At 37.2% G+C, this 19,374-nt stretch overlaps 1 protein-coding gene across 10 annotated transcripts in view; it reads left to right on the forward strand.

Moving 5' to 3' along the window:
* Positions 1 to 18,996, forward strand: part of TMEM87B (transmembrane protein 87B) — a 55,555-nt gene extending 36,559 nt beyond the window's left edge. For 6 of the 10 annotated variants that reach the window (XM_049095511.1, XM_025453948.3, XM_049095516.1 and 3 more), the window contains exons 15-19: positions 231 to 304; positions 6,344 to 6,417; positions 8,935 to 8,987; positions 11,378 to 11,408; positions 12,538 to 16,040. In XM_049095511.1, coding sequence (XP_048951468.1) covers positions 231 to 304; positions 6,344 to 6,417; positions 8,935 to 8,987; positions 11,378 to 11,408; positions 12,538 to 12,597 — 292 coding nt within the window. In that variant the 3' untranslated portion in view covers positions 12,598 to 16,040. Of the gene's footprint in view, positions 1 to 230; positions 305 to 6,343; positions 6,418 to 8,934; positions 8,988 to 11,377; positions 11,409 to 12,537; positions 16,041 to 18,545 lie in introns of those variants that run through there. The other 4 variants (XM_049095513.1, XM_049095512.1, XR_007402921.1 and 1 more) reach the window with 4 other exon arrangements.
* The last annotated feature ends 378 nt before the right edge of the window (positions 18,997 to 19,374 follow it).

The raw sequence follows: 19,374 nt of genomic DNA on the forward strand, positions 1-19,374 counted from the left end.
GAAAGATCTTACCCAGTTATGCTTTTACCAGCAGGGTTTAGAAACTCTAGTTTCAGTTTCACCACTAATAATCTTTCCTAATTTGAGAGTAATTAAATTTTTGTTATTTGAATTTTTAAGAAATGTTTAAAACATAAATATTTTTGTATGCAATTATGCTTTTAGATATGAACTGAAAACTGAAAGCTTAAATGTGTTAGTAAAAATACTCCTCCTTGTTTCTGATGTAGATATGCCTTCATGCCGTTAATAGATGATTCTGATGATGAAATAGAAGAATTCATGGTACCATCTGAAAATATAAGTGAGTGATATGTTTTTATTAAGTGGCCACTGTATTGTACCTTTACTTGTGATGCAAGGTCAGATACATTTTTTTCCTGTTAAAATAATTTTAAAACCCTATCTACAAAACCCCTATTATGCTAGACGATCACGAAAAGAAAAGTCAGTAATCAAAATTTTAAGATCATAATGTACTTTAAGCCTTTGTTACCTGTTTGCTTTTAAGGCCTAAGTATTAAAGTAGGTATACTATTTCACATTAATAATTAATAATTTAGTGTGTATTGTTCTTAACTCCTAATAATCATTTTAATGATGATTGCTAAATCACCTCTTTTTGCTCTTTAGAATTACACATCCTTATAATTTCCTGATCATTCGCAAAGCATTTCTAATTACAGTTTTAGTACTAGTTTAATCTTTCAACTAATTTCTACATTGCATTTTATCATTTTATTAATTTTACCATAACACTTTAATTAAGTGTTAAGGCAATGTCAGTACGTCATTTAGTTGCTGAAAATAAGTGTGTAGAACCATACATGTTTATAATTGTAACTCTCAATATTATTAAGCAGTCAGTTCCACAAACTGGTAAGTAGAATCAGTACAATCCCAATCATAATTCTAACTGACCTTGGGGGCACCTGAGTGAGCTCAGTTTGGCTCAGGGCGTGATCCCGGGGTCCTGCGATCAAGTCCCACATTGGACTCCCCATGGGGAGCCTGCTTCTCCCTCCACCTATGTCTTTGCCTCTCTCTGTGTGTCTCTCATGAGTAAATAAATATTAAAAGAAAAATAGTTCTGGGATGCCTGGGTGGCTCAGTGGTTAAGCATCTGCCTTTGGCTCAGGGCATGATCCTGGAGTCCCGGGATGGAGTCCCTCATCGGGCTCCCTGCATGGAGCCTGCTTCTCTCTCTGCCTATGTCTCTGCCTCTCTCTCTCTCTCTCTCTCATGAATAGATAAATAAAATCTTCAAAAAATTAAATAAGGGATGCCTGGTTGGCTCAGTGGTTTAGCGCCTGCCTTCGATCCAGGGTGTGATCCTGGAGTCCCAGGATCGAGTTCCACATCGGGCTCCCTTCATGGAGCCTGCTTCTCCCTCTGCCTGTGGCTCTGCCTCTCTTTCTGTCTCTCATGAATAAATAAATAAGATCTTTAAAAATAAATAAAATTAATAAAATTAAATTAAAAATTAAAAAATAATTCTAACTGACCTTCAAAAAGTATAAATGATTAACCTGATTTTATTATATTTTTAGAGATTTTATTTATTTATTTTAGAGAAAGAGCATAGAAGGAAAGGGCAGAGGGAGAAAAGAATCTTAAGCAGACTCCCTACTGAGTGCAGAGTCTGTCTGACGCAGAGCTCAATTTCTGGACCCTGAGATCATGACCTGAGCTGAAATCAAGAGGGGGACACTCAACTGTGCCACCCAGGCGCTCCAGTTAACCTGATTTTAAAATGTATGTGGAAATAAATAAATAATATCTTAAATAAATAAATAAATAAATAAATAAATAAATAAATAAATAAAATCTTTTAAAAAATAAAATAAAATAAATAAAATAAAATAAAATAATAAAATAAAAGTGGAAAAGCAAAGAACCTAAAAGAGCCCAAACATTTTTGTAGTTACAACATGGACAAATCTTGAAAACATGTATGCTAAATGAAAGAAGCCAATCATAAAGATCACGAATTGTATGACTGTGTTTAGCTGAAAAGTCCACAAAAGGTAAATCCATAGAGACAGAAAGTATATTGGTGATTGCCAGGGGTTGGGGAAGGAGTAAGTAGTGAGTGACTACTGATGGGTGTGGGGTTTCTTTTTAGGGTGATGAAATTCTTCTGAAATTAGTGGTGATGATATATAATTCTGTGACTATCCTGAAATCCACTGAATTTATACACTTCAAGACGGTACATTTTACAGTGTGGGAATTATCTCAATAAAACAAAATTAATGGACTTACATTAATTTCAAGTCTATAAAAATTTTAAGTTATACTAATCAAGATAGGGTGGTATTTGCAGAAGATTACAGAAACCTATCAGTGTATCAAAATAGAGCCCAGAAATAAGTCCACACCTATATCGTCAGTTGATTTTGTTGTTGTTGTTGTTATTACTTTAAGCAACAACATTTTGAAGAAGGTACTTTTTGGAAGTACCAAATTGATTCTATGTAATAGGTTACTAAAATGTATTTTATTTTATTTTATTGTATTGTATTGTATTGTATTGTATTGTATTTATTATTTTTAATTTTATTCATTTGTTCATGAGAGACACAGAGAGAGGCAGAGACACAGGCAGAGGGAGAAGCAGGCTCCATGCAGGAAGCCCAAAGTGGAAGTCGATCCCAGGACTCCAGGATCACTCCCTGAGCCAAAGGCAGACGCTCAACCGCTGAGCCACCCAGGCATCCCTAAAATTTTTGTTTTAAAAAGGAATGCAGGGATCCCTGGGTGGCGCAGCGGTTTAGCGCCTGCCTTTGGCCCAGGGCGCGATCCTGGAGACCTGGGATCGAATCCCACGTCGGGCTCCCGGTGTATGGAGCCTGCTTCTCCCTCTGCCTGTGTCTCTGCCTCTCTCTCTCTGTGTGTGACTATCATAAATAAATGAAAAAAAAAATTAAAAAAAAAAATAAAAAGGAATGCAATAGGAGTACCTGGATGACCCAGTCAGTTAAGCATCTGACTCTTGATCTCAGGGTTGTAGGATTGAGCCCCCATATCAGGCCCTGTGCTAGGCATGGAACCTACTTGAGATTCTCCCTCTCCCTTTGCCACTCCCCTCCCTCAAATAAGTAACAAATAAATTAATAATAATAATAAAGGGATGCAATAATTATTTTAAAAAATATTTTTATTTGTTTATTCATGAGAGGCACACAGAGAGAGAGAGAGAGAGAGGCAGAGACAGGCAGAAGGAGAAGCAGGCTCCATGCAGGGAACCTGACGTGGGACTCCATCCCAGGACTCCAGGATCACGCCCCGGACTGAAGGTGATGCTAAACCGCTGAGCCACCCGGGCTGCCCAGGATTGCAATAATTAAAGTAGCTCCAAGCTGGAAATCTCATTTGTCAACTGATTTTTGAGAAAGGCACCAAGATGTTATATGAGGATAGAATACTATTTTCTTTTTTTTTTTTTAAGATTTTATTTATTTATTCATGAGAGACAGAGAGAGAGAGTGGCAGGGACACAGGCAGAGGGAGAAGCAGGCTCCATGCAGGGAGTCCGACGTGGGACTCGATCCCGGGTCTCCAGGATCAAGCCCTGGGCTGAAGGCAGAGCTAAACCACTGTGCCACCCGAGCTGCCCCCGAATACTATTTTCAATAAAAAGTGCTAGAATAACTAGATAAACACATGGAGGAAAAATCAGCTGGACTCCTGCCACAGATATCACAATAATAATTAATTCAATATGGACCACAAACCTAGATGGAAAATTTAAACTAGAATTCTTCTGGGGGGAAAATATATAATTCTTCTGGGGGTGCCTAGGTGGCTCAGGCGGTTAAGCATCCAACTCTTGATTTCAGTTTAGGTCATGATCTCAGAGTTGTGAGATCGAGCCCTACACTGGGCTCCACACTGGGTGTGGAGCTTGCTTAAGATTCTCTGTCTCCTTCTCCTTCAGCCCCTCCCCCCCCCCAAAAAAAAACCACAGAAACAAAAGAATTATAACTCTTCTAAAAGAAAACAAGAAAATGTCTTTATAACCTTGGGTCAGACAATTTCTTGGGACATAAGAAGCAGTTACCATAAAATTTTAAAAACTGGTAAATTAGACCACCAAAATTAAAATACTTATCAAGAGAAACTTAAGAAAATGAAAGGCCAGGCTTAGAATAGAAAAAAGATTCTCTGTACATGTATCTGACAAAAGACTTATATCTAGCCCTAGACTGGAATAAAAGATCCTCAGTGCATATATCTGAGAAAGGACTTGTATCCAGGATATAAGTAAAATTCCTTTAAATCAATAAATTATAATTTGTAAAAAAACAAAAAAATACTTGAATAGACCTTACCAAAGAAGGCAAAGGAATAACCAGCACATGAAAAGGTATTCGGTATAATTGGTCATCAGGGAAATGAAAATTAAAACCATAGTGATAAACCACCACTTATCCATTAGAATGATTAAAATTTAAAAGACTGACAGCATGAAATGTTGGAGAGGATGTGGAACGGCTAGATCACTCACAGTACTAGAAGGAATGTAAAGTAGTAAGACTTCTTTGAAAAACAACGTGGTTCTTAAAACGGTAAGCATATACCTACCATACAACCTAGCCATTCCACCCTAAGATACTTACCCAGAAAAAATGATAGAAAATGATAGAAATGAAAGCAGATTTTCACAGAAAGACACTACTATACACTATTACTTTCAGTAGCTTTATTCTTTGTAGTTTAAAACTGGATATAACCCAATGTCCATCAACAGATGAATGGATAAAGTATTTGTAGTATACCCACACAATGGGCCACTGTTCGGTATCAAACCAAAGTAACCAAAACTCTACAACATAAATAAATCTCAAAACCTTTATGTTAAGTGAAAGCAGCCAATTCCAAAGGAATATTGAGTCCATGGATTATGGTTCTATTATGAAGTTCCAAAACAGGAAGAACTAAGCTATGGTGATTATGTAAATTACAACAATGGTTGCTTCTGGTATGTTTAGGATTGACCATAAAGGAATTTAAAGAACCGTCTGTGATGATGGAAATGTTAAATGTCTTGATTGAGATGGTAGTTACACAAGTGTGTATGTTTGTAAAGTCTCTTAAAATTACTTAAAATTAAAATTATACTTAAAATTTGTGTATTTTATTATATATATTGTGCCTCAATTTTGAAAAATCAGTGTATTGCCCCACTAAGAGAATAAATCTCAAATGTTGGAATTTTAAATGCCCCGTGGAAATATTTTTTGGTTGAGGAAACTCATTTTCATTTATTATATCAACTTATGATCATAACGTACCAATTGTCCTTGTTTTTAGAGAAGCACAATTTGCAAATTATTGTAATAATTAAAGTGAATACTTATGGAATATAGATTACATATCAGGGACCTTATATACAGTAACTGATTTAATGCTCATCAGAACTCTATAAGGTAGATATCAGTATTATCCCCATTGTGTAGTTGGGGAAGCTGAGTTACAGAAAGTTAACTGCTTTGCCCAGGGTTGCATAGGGAGAGCCAGGCAGTCTAGCTCCGGGACTCATGCTCTTAACCTCTGCTCTAAAACTGCTGGCAAAAAGGAGAGCCTTGGTCAAATAGGAAAGGAAAAAATCCTTCTCTTACCTTTTTTTTTTTAAATTTTATATTATTTTTAAAATTTTAAAAAAGATTTTATTTATTCATGAGAGACACAGAGAGAGAGGCAGAAACATAGACAGAGGAAGAGGGAGAAGCAGACTTCCTGCAGGGAGCCCAATTCTGGATTTGATCCCAGGACCCCAGGATCACCCTGAGCTGAATGAAGGCAGCCGCTCAACCACTGACCACCCAAGTATCCCAGTCCTACTCTTTCCTATCTTATTTTTACCATAGGCACATTCCATAAGTACACATCGGAGAAGTAAAAGTCATAGCCAAAGATGTGTTTTATTCTTGAATATGATACTGCAAATTGAATAATTTTTTAAATCTGTAAACTTTAAAATGTATTGAAACTGTTTAAGGAAATATGTAGGTTATGTTTGCTTGTTGGTTTAAACTCCTCTAAATTGGAATTCAGACTAGCATCTTGAAAACCTGGTTGTTATTGCAAACATTTGTGAAATCTATTAATTTTTGCCATCCCTTCTATATTTCCAAGTGGTATGTTAAAGCCAGCACCCTGCAGAAGCTCCTGCTATTAACTCTCCTTTAAATATATACATATATAAGTAATTAGTATATATGTAAATCTCTCTATATAAACATATATAAATCTTTTTGGGTAATTAAATGTGAGATTGTGAAGGAAAATAATATTTTATGATTTTATGTATTTATCTCCATAATGTTTCTCATTATAGCTGAAGGAATAAAATTAAGAGTCTCTAAAACGGTTTCCAATGGAACAGCTAAACCTGCTACTTCTGATAATTTTGTGAGTATAGTATATATTTGATAGAGTCTGTGTCACATTCATTGACTGTCAGGAAAACATTTTCTACTGTTTTTGTATGAAAATCAATATTACCAAGCAGTGATACTAGTTAAGTCTGATGACTGTAACTGCTGTAGATCCTGGCTTCTCGGGTGTGGTTCTTGGACCAGCAGCATGACTATCACCCAGGGGTTTGTTAGACATATAGGCTCAGGCCCACCTCAGACCTACAGAATCTGAATCTGGTTTTTGTTTTTTGTTTTTTTTTAATTTTATTTATTCATTCATGAGAGACACAGAGAGGCAGAGACACAGGCAGAGGGAGAAGCAGGCTCCATGCAGGGAGCCCGATGTGGGACTCGATCCCAGGTCTCCAGGATCAAGCCCTAGGCTGAAGGCAGCGCTAAACCGCTGTGCCACCCAGGCTGCCCCTGAATCTGCTTTGTAACAGGATCCCACAGATGACTCATACACACATTAAAGATTGAGAAGCTTTGACATAGTAGAAGCTTGTATTAAAGTGATTTTTGAAAATGATTCAAAAAAAGTGATTTTTGAAGCCATTTCAGATAACATTTGTTATCTAATAAGAAAGGACTTTATGTATTGCCTATGCAATTAACAAAATTAGCATTTGTTATAGAACTGTGCAAGCTTGAATAATATGGTAAAATAGTAGAGAGGAGTTTTTAAATATTTTATGCATATTAGGCATAGTAGAAGTGCCTATCATAATTTTATATTCTGCTTTCTTATAATTGTATTATGTTGTGATTAATAGAGTATAAAATTTATGGTTACAAGTTCTAATAGATCAGATGATCTATGAGAACAGTTTGATCTTTTGGTTTTGGTAAATTTTTTCATTTTTATTTTTGGTAATAATTCTTTAAAATGTGTTCTTTGAATAGTTTTATGGTGATTCAAACATTTAAAAAAATTATATCAGTTTTAATTATCTGATGTTAGAGCTGTTAAACTTTAAATTCATTAAGATATTTTCCTTTTGTTTTAGGAACATGTCTCACTTCATTTTAAAACTCAATGCGGGGGATCCCTGGGTGGCGCAGCGGTTTGGCGCCTGCCTTTGGCCCAGGGCGCGATCCTGGAGACCTGGGATCGAATCCCGCGTCGGGCTCCCGGTGCATGGAGCCTGCTTCTCCCTCTGCCTGTGTCTCTGCCCTTATCTCTCTCTCTGTGACTATCATGAATAAATAAATAAAATCTTTAAAAAAATAAAAAAATAAAAAATAAAAAAATAAAATAAAACTCAATGCGGGGCAGCCTGGGGTGGCTCAGCGGTTGAGCACCACCTTCAGCTCAGGGTGTGATCCTGGAGATCCAGGATCAAGTCCCACGTCGGGCTCCCTGCATGGAGCCTGCTTCTCCCTCTGCCTGTGTCTCTGCCTCTCTCTCTTTCTCTGGTCTCTGATGAATAAATAAATAAAATCTTTAAAAAATAATAAAATAAAACTCAATGCTTACAAACATATCAAGGGTATACTTTTTCATTTCCTTAAATTACGGGCAGTCATCTCTTGACCAGAAGCCCAAACTCATAACCTAATTCTTCTTGAGACTCACTCAGAGAATTGGGGTTCTTGTTAATACTGGTTCTATCACTTTGTCTGTAGGTGAGCAAAATGTGATTAATACTAGAACCAGAGTATTCCATGAGCCAGGTAGATCACAAAGAAACATTTGATTTATTTTGTAAATCAAAATACTTAGTATACCCTTTATTTTTCTTTCTCTCAGTGAGATAACCATAAGCAAGTTCTGTTAAAAAACAGATACCATGACTGACCTGCTTTCCTTTTCTTGTCTCTGAAGAGATGAGCATAAATATAAGCAACAGAAATAAATAAGCTTTTGTAAAATTAGAGTATTGTTACTGTCATCTTTTTCTGTTGAAAAATTACAAACTCATGATATATAAACTTGAACAAATTAAGTATAATGAATGCTGGGAGCAAAAAATAAGACAATAAAAATCAATATTCTTGCTGTTCTCTGTCTTATGAATCAAATGTGTTTTTTTCTTTTTCTTTTTTTTAAGATTTTATTCATTTATTCATGAGAGACACAGGCAGAGGGAGAAGCAGGCTGCATTCAAGGAGCCCTTTACAGGACTCGATCCCAGAACCCTGGGATCACGCCCTGACCTGAAGGCAGAGGCTCAACCACTGAGCCACCCAGGTGTCCCTCAACTGTGTTTCTACTGTGGTTTTTCAGGACACAAAGTAATACCTATGAATCTAACAAAAACCAGGAAGAAGTACAAAATTTTGAAATCCAAATTTTAGTTTGTTTGCTATTTAAGAAAATTCTGGCATAGTTTCTGTGTGGCATTAAGTGCCAACTTCTTAAGATATGTAGAAATGAAAAGAATCATGCATTTGAATTTAAATGTTTGAATTTATATGCAAAAAAATAAATTTATATGCATTGTATTTTAACATTCTACTTTCAGGAGATACTAAGCAAATGCTAATATATAAATATTTACTTCTACAGGATGAAGATTTGAAGTGGGTGGAAGAAAATATTCCCTCTTCATTCACAGATGTGTAAATATTCTCTGTTAACGTTTGAGTCTAAAATTTAGCATATCGTATGAAGAGATAATTTTCATACTTTGTCATGTGCTTTTCGAATGTTGTACCTCTATATGTTGGGTTTTTTAAATATTTATTTATTTATTCATGAGAGAGAGAGAGAGACAGGCAGAGGGAGAAGGAGAAGCAGGCCCCATGCAGGGAGCCCAACACGGGACTTGATCCCGGGACTCCAGGATCATGCCGTAGGCCGAAGGCAGGCGCTGAACTGCTGAGCCACCCAGGGATCCCCACCTCCATATGTTTTTATAGGCCCCCATCACTAGCGAATGACTGATTTCCTGTCAAACTACAAAGAAAACACAGCCCTGCCTTTTTTGTTTCTCCTCCATTTTTCCCTGAACAGCAACTACTTTAATACTTGTGGCCTATAACCAACTCCAGCCTTTCCCGATCTGAGTTCTTCAGGATTAGAATCATTTTATTTTGTTTCAACTTTGTATTATGAGAAAGTTCAAACATATGTAAAACATTTTTTTCAAACACATGGAACTACAATACCATACATGCTGGGGAAGCCTTTGGAGGACAAACATGAGCATAGGAAAAACAGAGTGCAGATAAAGCCCCTCAGGGACTTTGAGCTAATCAAGGTGAAGGTTCTGTTTGACATGAGAATTCCGTGTAGCTATTTCCACAACAGAAAACAAACAGTGGGATAGCCAGATATGATAACCTTTTCATATGCTTTTCTTTCCTTTCTGTTCTCTCATTTACTTCCTATTTAAGCAGTTCCTGTCTAGTATGAAATTCTGTTTGCCTGCATTGGACAATTTGAAAAAAATCATGAATTACCATGTGATGAAGTCTATCATGAGATAGACAGTATAACTTTTTCTTACCTCTGATAAGCTATAAAGGACACAGCAGAGTTCACCTCCCTCTTCAATGCACTGAATACATATTAATAAGTTTTAAATAGTCATTAACCTCACCAAGGAACTGTTTTTAAGATTGCTAGTGTTCTTCTCCAAACACAGTGCTGAGCCACCCAACGGTTGGCTTCTGACAACTAGGTTCTGGTTCACGTTTCCCCTAAAGCAATCTTCTCCCCTGGATTTTCTTTAATAGTAGTATTACCAACAACCTAACCTGGTCCTTTTCTCACACCTGGCTTGTCTCTCGTCCTTGCTTCTACCTCCACCATAGGCTACTCTGTAAATGGCATCCTGGAAGTCTCTCAGTAATGGGACTTGCATGTTGCAGAGAGCTACATAGACTTTTCCTTTAGGCTCTCCCTCTCAGCGAGGGCAATCATCACACATTGAGGCTATACACTTGGCTTTTCTTTCTACCCATATTCTCTTTCCCAAGCAAAGGTTATATTGTATAACTCTCTCTCCAGTACCTTCACTGGTAGACCTCCAGTCAGTAGTAATAATGATATGGGAATTAAACAAATACTTGATTCCATAAATACCACCTTTTATAATATGTTTATTCATCTCTCTTTTTTTTTTAGTATATATATAAAGTGTACATGATGATTTGCTCTACATAAGCATAATGAAATGATTACTAGAGTCAGGCTTATTCATCCCTGTTAAGTTCTCACAAAAACACGCAACGTCGGTTAGATAGTACATCACTACTCAGGTACTTGTCCAGCTGTATAAAGTAAGAAATAGCAGTGGCTTAAAAAACAAATATGTAGTTAGGTGTCAGTTATGTTTGGAATTATTTATTTGTATGCTGTATTCATGGATATTCTTCCAACATATTTGCCTCCAGAATTTTTTATCTTGCCTTGTTTACATTTTGGTTTTTTGTTGTTGTTGTTATTGTTTACATTTTGAAGTTATGATTATTTTTACATTCAGTTTTTAACTGAAAAAATTTTAAAGTATAGCACACACACTGGAAGGTGTAGAATCCTAAGCTCCAATAAATTTTCAATAAGAGCACATTTGTATAACTAGCACTCAGGTAAAAAAAAAAAAAAAAAAATAGAACATCGCCAGGGCCCTAGAAATCTCTTTGCTTTCCTCCCAGATCACAAGACCACTTTCCAAAATGTGCTGCTGTTTCCATGTCTCTAATGGTAGATTACTTGTATCAGTTTAAAAAAATATATCCCTTGACAAGCCATTCATTTTCTTTGCTGTATAGTATTCCATTGCCTGAATATACTACAGTTCACCTATTTGGTTTATTTTCAGTTTGGGGGCTATTAAGAACAATATGAAAATTCCTCTCTATGTTTGCTGGTGAACCTAGGTGTTTATTTCTGTGGGCTGTGTCCACCCAGGAATGAGAATTTGTAGATCACAGAATATGCATATATTTATTTACATACACTAGTCTTTTAAGAACATTATTAATCTGTTTTTGTTTTGTTTCAGAGCTCTTCCAGTGTTAGTGGATTCAGATGAGGTAAAACATATTTTGCTTATTTTCTTGGTGGTGTTTTCACAGAGTAAAAATGTATTTCAGAAAGAAATTCTGGAACTTTGTAAAATGATTACAGATTGAGCAGGTTGGAAGACTGCACTGATTTGTCAGTAAAGTATAAAGGAGCTCGATCCTCATTTAAAACAACAGTGAGATAAACACTTGTTGGTGTGAAGGAAGGGAGAATTATTTTATGAGGTTTCAGGACTATGATTTTCCAACATCTTATATGTTGATAAGAGTTTAGAATACTCTGAGATGGCATTTTGTCTGAATAAATGTCTTACACTTGAGCTGTTTTGCTGAGGAATTAAATAGAGTTTCTATCTCATTTTCATTTACTAAGCAGGAGATAGGATTTAGAGGATATAAATTTGGGAAGGTTTGGGGGAGAAAAATGAGTTATGGATCATCTGGACATTGAAGGATGGCCCAAGATGGGAAGTCTGAATTGTAAAAATTAAAGAGTGGATGTAGGGAGCATGACCTTACAGGAAGAAACAGTAGAGGGAAATGAGTGGTAGCTCAGGTGTGATTTAGGTGACAGCTGTGGAATAGGAGAGAAAGTGCAGCTCTGTAGACTTGAAGGTAAGAGGTGAGCAACCACAGCAGGTTGATCTGACAGTGGCGGGAGGTTTCAAGGAAGCTGCAGTAGACATGCACCTGGCTATAAAGCAGTTGAACTTCAGGATTTAGAACTCTACAGAAAGATACCCTATGAAAAATTACTTTTAAAGGGGGGCATTTAGAGGATTCATGTCATAAATATTTTATAATTTCAAAATACATGAGTTGTATAAAGTGAGGCAGGTGCCTAAGAAATCCATGTTAACCCCCTACCTGCTTCTCACTGGTAATTCTGAACTCCAGATGTTTTCCAGCTAGCAGGATGTTCAAGTTTTCTAAACTTGTCAATGACTATCAACCATACATCACCAGGAAGTGTGGCTTATCCAGTGTTTTTTTTCTATATCTAATATTTCTGTATGTGTCGTGGAATATATTAGTTCCCCACAAAATTGTGACTGTTGAAAGATTAGGGAATTTTGTTATGTTCTGGAAGGAGCATCGACATCTGGAAGCATATCATCCTTTTTTTTTTTTTTTAAAGGAAATCATGACCAGATCTGAAATGGCAGAAAAAATGTTCTCTTCAGAAAAGATAATGTGATTGGAACCCATATAAATTAAACCTACTTAACGGTGAAAGACTTCCTCAAGACTGAAAAAGAGCTTTGTTTTGATATAGTGCAACAAGGTTTTATTGCATTATCTTGGAAATCTGTGTATTACAACAATTCAGTTAGTAGGAGGGTTTGGTGACCATTTTAAGCTACTCTGGAATGTGAGCTTAATGTCCATCATATTGCCTGGATTTGGAAATAACCTAAGTATTATGATAACGAAATATGCCCAGATGCCCTTAGCTAAGAGGTGGCAGGGATGTGGATTTGGGTTTTCTCTTCTCACTGGAAAATTTAACAGTTCCAGATTTAAAAATATTTTTTACATAAACACTCCTACAATTCCTCAACTACCTTTAAGGTAGATGATGTGGTTCTCCTGTATGGTAAAGCAGCGTTTCCATTTCGTGGGTTTAGAGTTACTAGATGCAGTAATAATTTTCTTTGACTTTTATACTGAAGTAATTTGAAATTAAGTAAAACTTGGTTAGCCTTAGAACATAAGCATGTTTGTATGGTTAGGTGTGTGTGTGTGTGTGTGTATACATATACATACGGGTCTGCACAAAGTCCTCGTTTGTAAATATCACCATGTACATCAAATCACAGAGCTAGGTCCTCTCTGTCTGAGCTCAGGGGAATACAAGTACACAGGAAAGAGGCCATGATGGTCACTTCCAAAGATTTGCTCTGCCATTGTCCCCTCACTCAGGCTGTAAGTACACGTGCTGCTGCCGAATATGTCTGGGGGTCACTGCATGGCTCCCCAGAGCGGTTCCTCTCTGGACAGCTGGGGGGCTCATTACCAGTGAACTTTGCAGACACTAGAGCATCCTTTACATAATCTTGGCTTATCTGGTTTCATAATGAAACATATATTTACCTGCATAGTACATCTCTATTAATCTTGTAATTAATTTCTTAACCTTGAACCATGTTTTACACATCATTTTGTTACATTACATATGTAATATATGATTTGAAAATTTTTTGTTTTAATATTATTTTAGGTGCAGAACAGTCAAAACTTGAAAGGTAGTTGAATGTAGTATGATGGAAATGTGAATGTTTTGCTGCTTTTGTGACCAAAGATACAGGGCTAGTGAACATTAAGAATAGGAATAAAAGTTAGAATCTTATATATCTTTTTTTGAAGGTGTTCTAACCTTGTGAATTGAGAATGACTTCAGAGAATTTTGATTGAGAAGCATTTAAAGTCTTAACCAGTACCAACACTTAAATATAACCATTAATTTTCATCGTGAAGCCATAAAACATTTTCTTTCAAGAGCCTACCTTTTCAATTTATTTCTCATTTACTCATGTCATAGGAGTTAACAAAAAAAATTTCTAGTAGTAATGTGCCTTGAAAGATACTTTCAAATTTATTTTCAGTAGGGAACATGGAACAGTGTGGGGCATCCTCCCTAGGAAAAGAGTGTCAGTTACTACAGGTTCCATTCTTTCCTTCCATTTCTTCTTTTTTTTTTTTTTAAGATTTTATCTATATATTCATAGAGACACACACACACAGAGAGAGAGAGAGGCAGAGACACAGGCAGAGGGAGAAGCAGGCTACATGCAGGGAGCCCGACGTGGGACTCGATCCCGGGTCTCCAGGATCACACCCCGGGCTGCAAGCGGCCCTAAACCGCTAAGCCACCAGGGTTGCCCTTTCCTTCCATTTCTTCCACAATAATAGGTCCCCACCCACTACATTTCCCAGCATTTATATCCATTCTGGTTTTGGTGTGTTTTACCCTGGGCTCAGTAGTTTCAGAGCTGGAGGCAACCCTGCCTTCTCATTCCTAACATTTTTTTATCTAATCCCATTCCCAGACTTTGAGGCAGACCACTAGCTCATCATATGGCTCCAGCTGAATTTTGAAATACAGGGTGCCAGCCTTCCAGCCTGTAGGAGCTACAAATGGAGTGGAGCAGGAAGGGGAGTTGATGGTGAGCAGAAGGGAGACTGCCTCTTGTATAACCTCAGCAGCAGGTGTGAGAACACCTTTTTCTGCAGCTGTAAAGATAAAGGATATGATGTGTATAGCTCAGCTACAGGCTGAAATGCAAACTTTTTTCATCTTCTAGAGAAAGTAGGATTCCCTCCTGATAAGCTCATCAGAAATGTTGTTTTTCAAAGGGCATATGCAGTATCTATCACTTTCAGTGATACTTGTGTCGTCAGTTGATGTCTCTTGACCTGAATTGAGTATTCCTGTGGAGGGTCCTCTTAGCTCCCTCATATAAACAGGAGGGGTGCCCTAGGGCTGTAGCTGTAGTTCATCTGAAGGACGCTGGGGAGAAGTGATACCCAGGGCCACAGTACAGCTCATTATCCCAGCTTCTGCATGAAGTGTCCAGAAACTGGTCACCCAAGCTTTTGAGGCTATCAGATCAGTTTATTCTTGGGATGCCATCAAGACGGTTCTTACTCTAAATGAAGGGAACTGAGCATAAGAGTTCAGTTTTATGTATTTCTAGACAAAATGCTAAAGTGTTCTTATGCAAGTCATGTTGGATTTATGTGATGTGTGGAATTTGTTTACAAGGGAATTTTCATGATTTGAATTAGATTAATGTTTAAATATCTGCTTTAAAGGATTGTTAATTTATTTCAGAAATAAGGAAAAATAGATGAATATGTGCATTTTTTAAGACAGAGATAATACTCCTTTACTTTTCCTGTAAAGAGATCATTTTAAAATCTTTCTTATCCTATAGAGAAAACCAACTTTTCCTCTGTGATACAGTATGTTTGCACTACTATAATGTCAAGACTGAAAGTATAAAAAATGTACATATAGATTGATTTTTCTCCTTTTTTAAAAAAAGGGGGTTTGAGGTGCCTGCCTGGCTCATTCAGTAAAACATGTGGCTTCTGAACTTGGGGTCATGAGTTCGAGCCCCATGTTGGGGGTAGAATTTACTTTAAAGAGATAAAAGGGGTATGAGTCCATTGCACTAAGCTATACTTGACTAGTGTAAAGTGGAGAAATATGCTAGATTTAAAAATCACTAGTTTTCTTAATATATCTTTTTATGATCAACAGCATGCAATAAGCAATACAAAACCCCAAGCCTTATACTTAGAAGACAGAAGTTTAACATATTGGTTAAAGTTCTAAACATATCAAATGTATATAAGTGACAGAAGTAGGATTTTAAGGAAATGTACAATATATATAGAAGCTCAGTACTGCATTAAGAAACTTCTCTAGAATTAGGAAATCATTCATGTATTTGAGGAGAAAACGTAGGGGTTTGAGAAGTTATATTTTTCTATTTAAAAGGGTTAAATTATTGTATAATTTGGAAGAAGTTGCTTTGAATGTAGGACAAAACTTTCGAATATTTTTGTTTGAAAAGTTGATGTATTTTTGTGCCTTAATATTTGTTTTGACTTTTAATAAAATGCTTTCAGAAATTCTGGATGATTGATTCTAATATCTATTAGTGCTAGATTATATACAGCTGCCGGAAATGTAGACCCAAATAGATGGCAGGCCATAAACAAAAATCTTAAAAAAGAAGATGCAAGTAATTAACAGATATGGAAAAGTGTTCAACCTCAGTAGTGAACAAGGAAATCCAAAATATGGGGCGCCTAGGTGGTCAGTCGGTTAAATGTCCAACTCTTGGTTTTGGCTCAGGTCATGATCTCAGGGTCACGAGATCAAGCCCCGAGTTGGGCTTTGCGCTTAGCAGGGAATCCACTTGAGAGTCTTTTTCTCCCCCGGTCCCTCGGCTCCTCCCACCACTTGTGTTCTCTCTCTCAATAAATATATAAAATCTTTTTTTTTCAATGCAAAATACAAAAGGGGAATTCTAAAAATTAAATTAACAGGTTTATACTAACACATTTGTAAAATCCATTTGCATGCAAAGTCTGATGGAATGAAAACACTCATTAATGATAGTAATGTGCTTGATTCAGTCTTTGTGAAATGAAGTTCAACAATGTGTCTATAACCTTTGATTGCTGCCAATTCTGGTGATGTTTTAAAAAATGATTCAAACTAGAATAATGATTCTACATAAAAATGTTTATTATAACATTACTTACAGTAGAATTAGAAACCAACTAAATGTCAACAATAGAATAGTAAGTGAATTATTGTCTAGCCAGCTAGTTTATGGGATACTACAACCATTAAATTATGAAGCATTCATAATAACATAGAAAATACTTAGAAGATGGGATCCCTGGGTGGCGCAGCAGTTTGGCGCCTGCCTTTGGCCCAGGGCGTGATCCTGGAGACCCGGGATCGAATTCCACGTCGGGCTCCCGGTGCATGGAGCCTGCTTCTCCCTCTGCCTCTCTTTCTCTCTCTCTGTGTGTGTGTGTGTGTGTGTGTGTGTGTGTGTGTGTGTGTGTGACTATCATTAAAAAAAAAAAAAAAGAAAATACTTAGAAGAAATAAGGCACAGAGTCACTGTTGTGAACTCCTATCCGTGAAAACACAAAGTAGAGAAAGGATTGAGTGGAAATGGCTAATGTTTAGATTGAGTTAAGCTGTGGTCACAATGTGATTCAACATCTCAGAAGGTTAAGACAAAAAGTTTATTTCTTCCTTATGTAACAGTTCTGGGATGGTATAGAGGTGGGCAGGGCAACCTACCTCCCCACATCCCTCAGGGACCCAAAGTTTCTTTCTGTCTTGTGGGCCCCCTAGTTCCTAGAGACTATCATCTACATGTAGCCACAGAAGGAGAAAGGACAGCCTCAAGTTTTGTGGAGCAAAGCCCTGAAGTGGTGTTCATTACTTCTAAGCATATTCCATGGGCAGACAGTCACATGGCCACACTGTCAGTCATCTGGGCAATAAGAGCCATGCTGTTTTACCCTATGAAGGAGAGGATGGATTTGGGGGACAGCTAGTGGCTTCTGCCACAGATTATTTGGGTGCAGTGGACAAGGGAGACAAAAACTTCTATTTTCGAAGGTAAAATATGGAGAAATAAATATCTAAAAAGTGATAGTCCAAAAGTGCATGGTCTCAGAACACAGCTTAATCCATTAATAAATAAAATCCATCCTGCCCCAAATAGATGGAACATGAAGAACATTCTTAGAAATTCTCCCAGCTTTGGGAGTGGCCAAGATGGGTATTCCCACGAGGGAAAGGAAGCTTGTTGTAATAACAACACTGACAGTTTAGAAAGGTTGGGAATGCTCACAGAGTGGCGGACTCTGCTAACCATTGTAGTTTCTGTAGCCAGTGAGGTGTAGGTATAGCCAGTGAGTTTATAAAGGAGAAAAAAGGATTCAGCATGGCTAAATAACTTGCCCAAAGTCACCCTTCTGACAAATGGAAAGCTAGTATAATACTGATGGGAAGCACCCTTGAAAGATTTCCACAAAATTCTGGGCAGAGAGGAAACATGGTTGCTTGTTAGATGATTAAGTTCATGTATCCAAAGTGCTTGGTACTCAAGGCTTCACAACACAGTGAAGTTAAAAAAAAAAAAATGCATCAGCGATTGTCTGGGAGGCTGCTGAGACCTATCTGAAATCAACTCCTCCATATGAAATTCATTCTAAGATTTGTTTACATATGTTGTGATGGAAGTCTGGCAGGACAAGTTATGCCCCTTAAGTAATAGTGGATTTACAGCTAAATTCCTATTAACATAAGCTGGTATGGTACTGAATTCAGATGTAAATAATTTTGACAGTATATTCTTTAAATCATGGTGGAAAACTAATAAGAAACTGCAAAGGAAGTTTAGGTACAGGAAAACTTAAAAGCTATCCAGCAGATGGTGCCAAAGTAGTTTCTCTGAAGAGTTCTGACCTCTAATTCTTGCCTTTAAAATTTTCTTTAATTTACTTACCAAAGGCCACTAAACAAACATAGAAGTGAAATTAAAAAAAAAAACAAAACTTTTTGATAAAGTTACCATTTTGGTGCACTTCCTGTTCTCTCAGAATTAGAACTTGGAAGCTGGACCGGGCCTCTGAGATCATTTACAGGTGAGAAAATGGGGAACCAGGAAATCTTCCTTGGCTCCAGATCCCTCAGGCTAAAATTGAAACCTGTATCCTCTACTTGCTTTTCTCACCTCTGGATCCTTGGGGGGAGAGGGAGTCTAGTGCCATGGGAGGGTTGAACTGCATATCAAAACTTGAAATACCGTTGATAGGCTTTGGTTATCCCTTGCTACATAATTTTATATGACTGTTGTCTTTCATTCTAGCCTCCAGACTGTGTCACTACAATAAAAACTGTCATTCGGATTCTCTACAGCTTAATTTGGGGCATAGTGGAGTCCAGAGAGTTACTGCCAGTGTCTACTTTATTCTTAGCATCACTGAAAAAATATTCCATAAACTTTATCTTTCCTTTTATTAAAAATAAAAAAGTAAGTTTGGCCATTAATGTACCTGCTTCCAAAGAATTATTATTAGACATTTCTGTTAAGGGAATGAACAAGCTACCCTTTCACTATGAAATTTTACATCTTTTTTTTTTTTTTTTTTTTTTTTAAGAAGGAGAGCATGAGCCAGGAGAGCAGGGGGAAAGACAGAGGGAGGAGAAGCAGCGCCTCTGCCCCACTGAACAGGGAGCCCCATGTGGAGTTCGATCCCAGAACCCTAGGATCATGACCTAAGAGCCCTTTGGGGGTTTACTTTTTAAAAACTGAATTGTAGGGGTTCCTGGGTGGCTCAGTGGGTTAAGCCAGGTCATGGTCTCATTCAGGCTCCCTGCTCAGTGAAGAGTCTGCTTCTCTCTCCCTTTGCCCTTCCCCTGAGTCAT

Source organism: Canis lupus, chromosome 17, assembly GCF_003254725.2.
Source record: "Canis lupus dingo isolate Sandy chromosome 17, ASM325472v2, whole genome shotgun sequence".
NCBI lineage: Eukaryota > Metazoa > Chordata > Mammalia > Carnivora > Canidae > Canis > Canis lupus.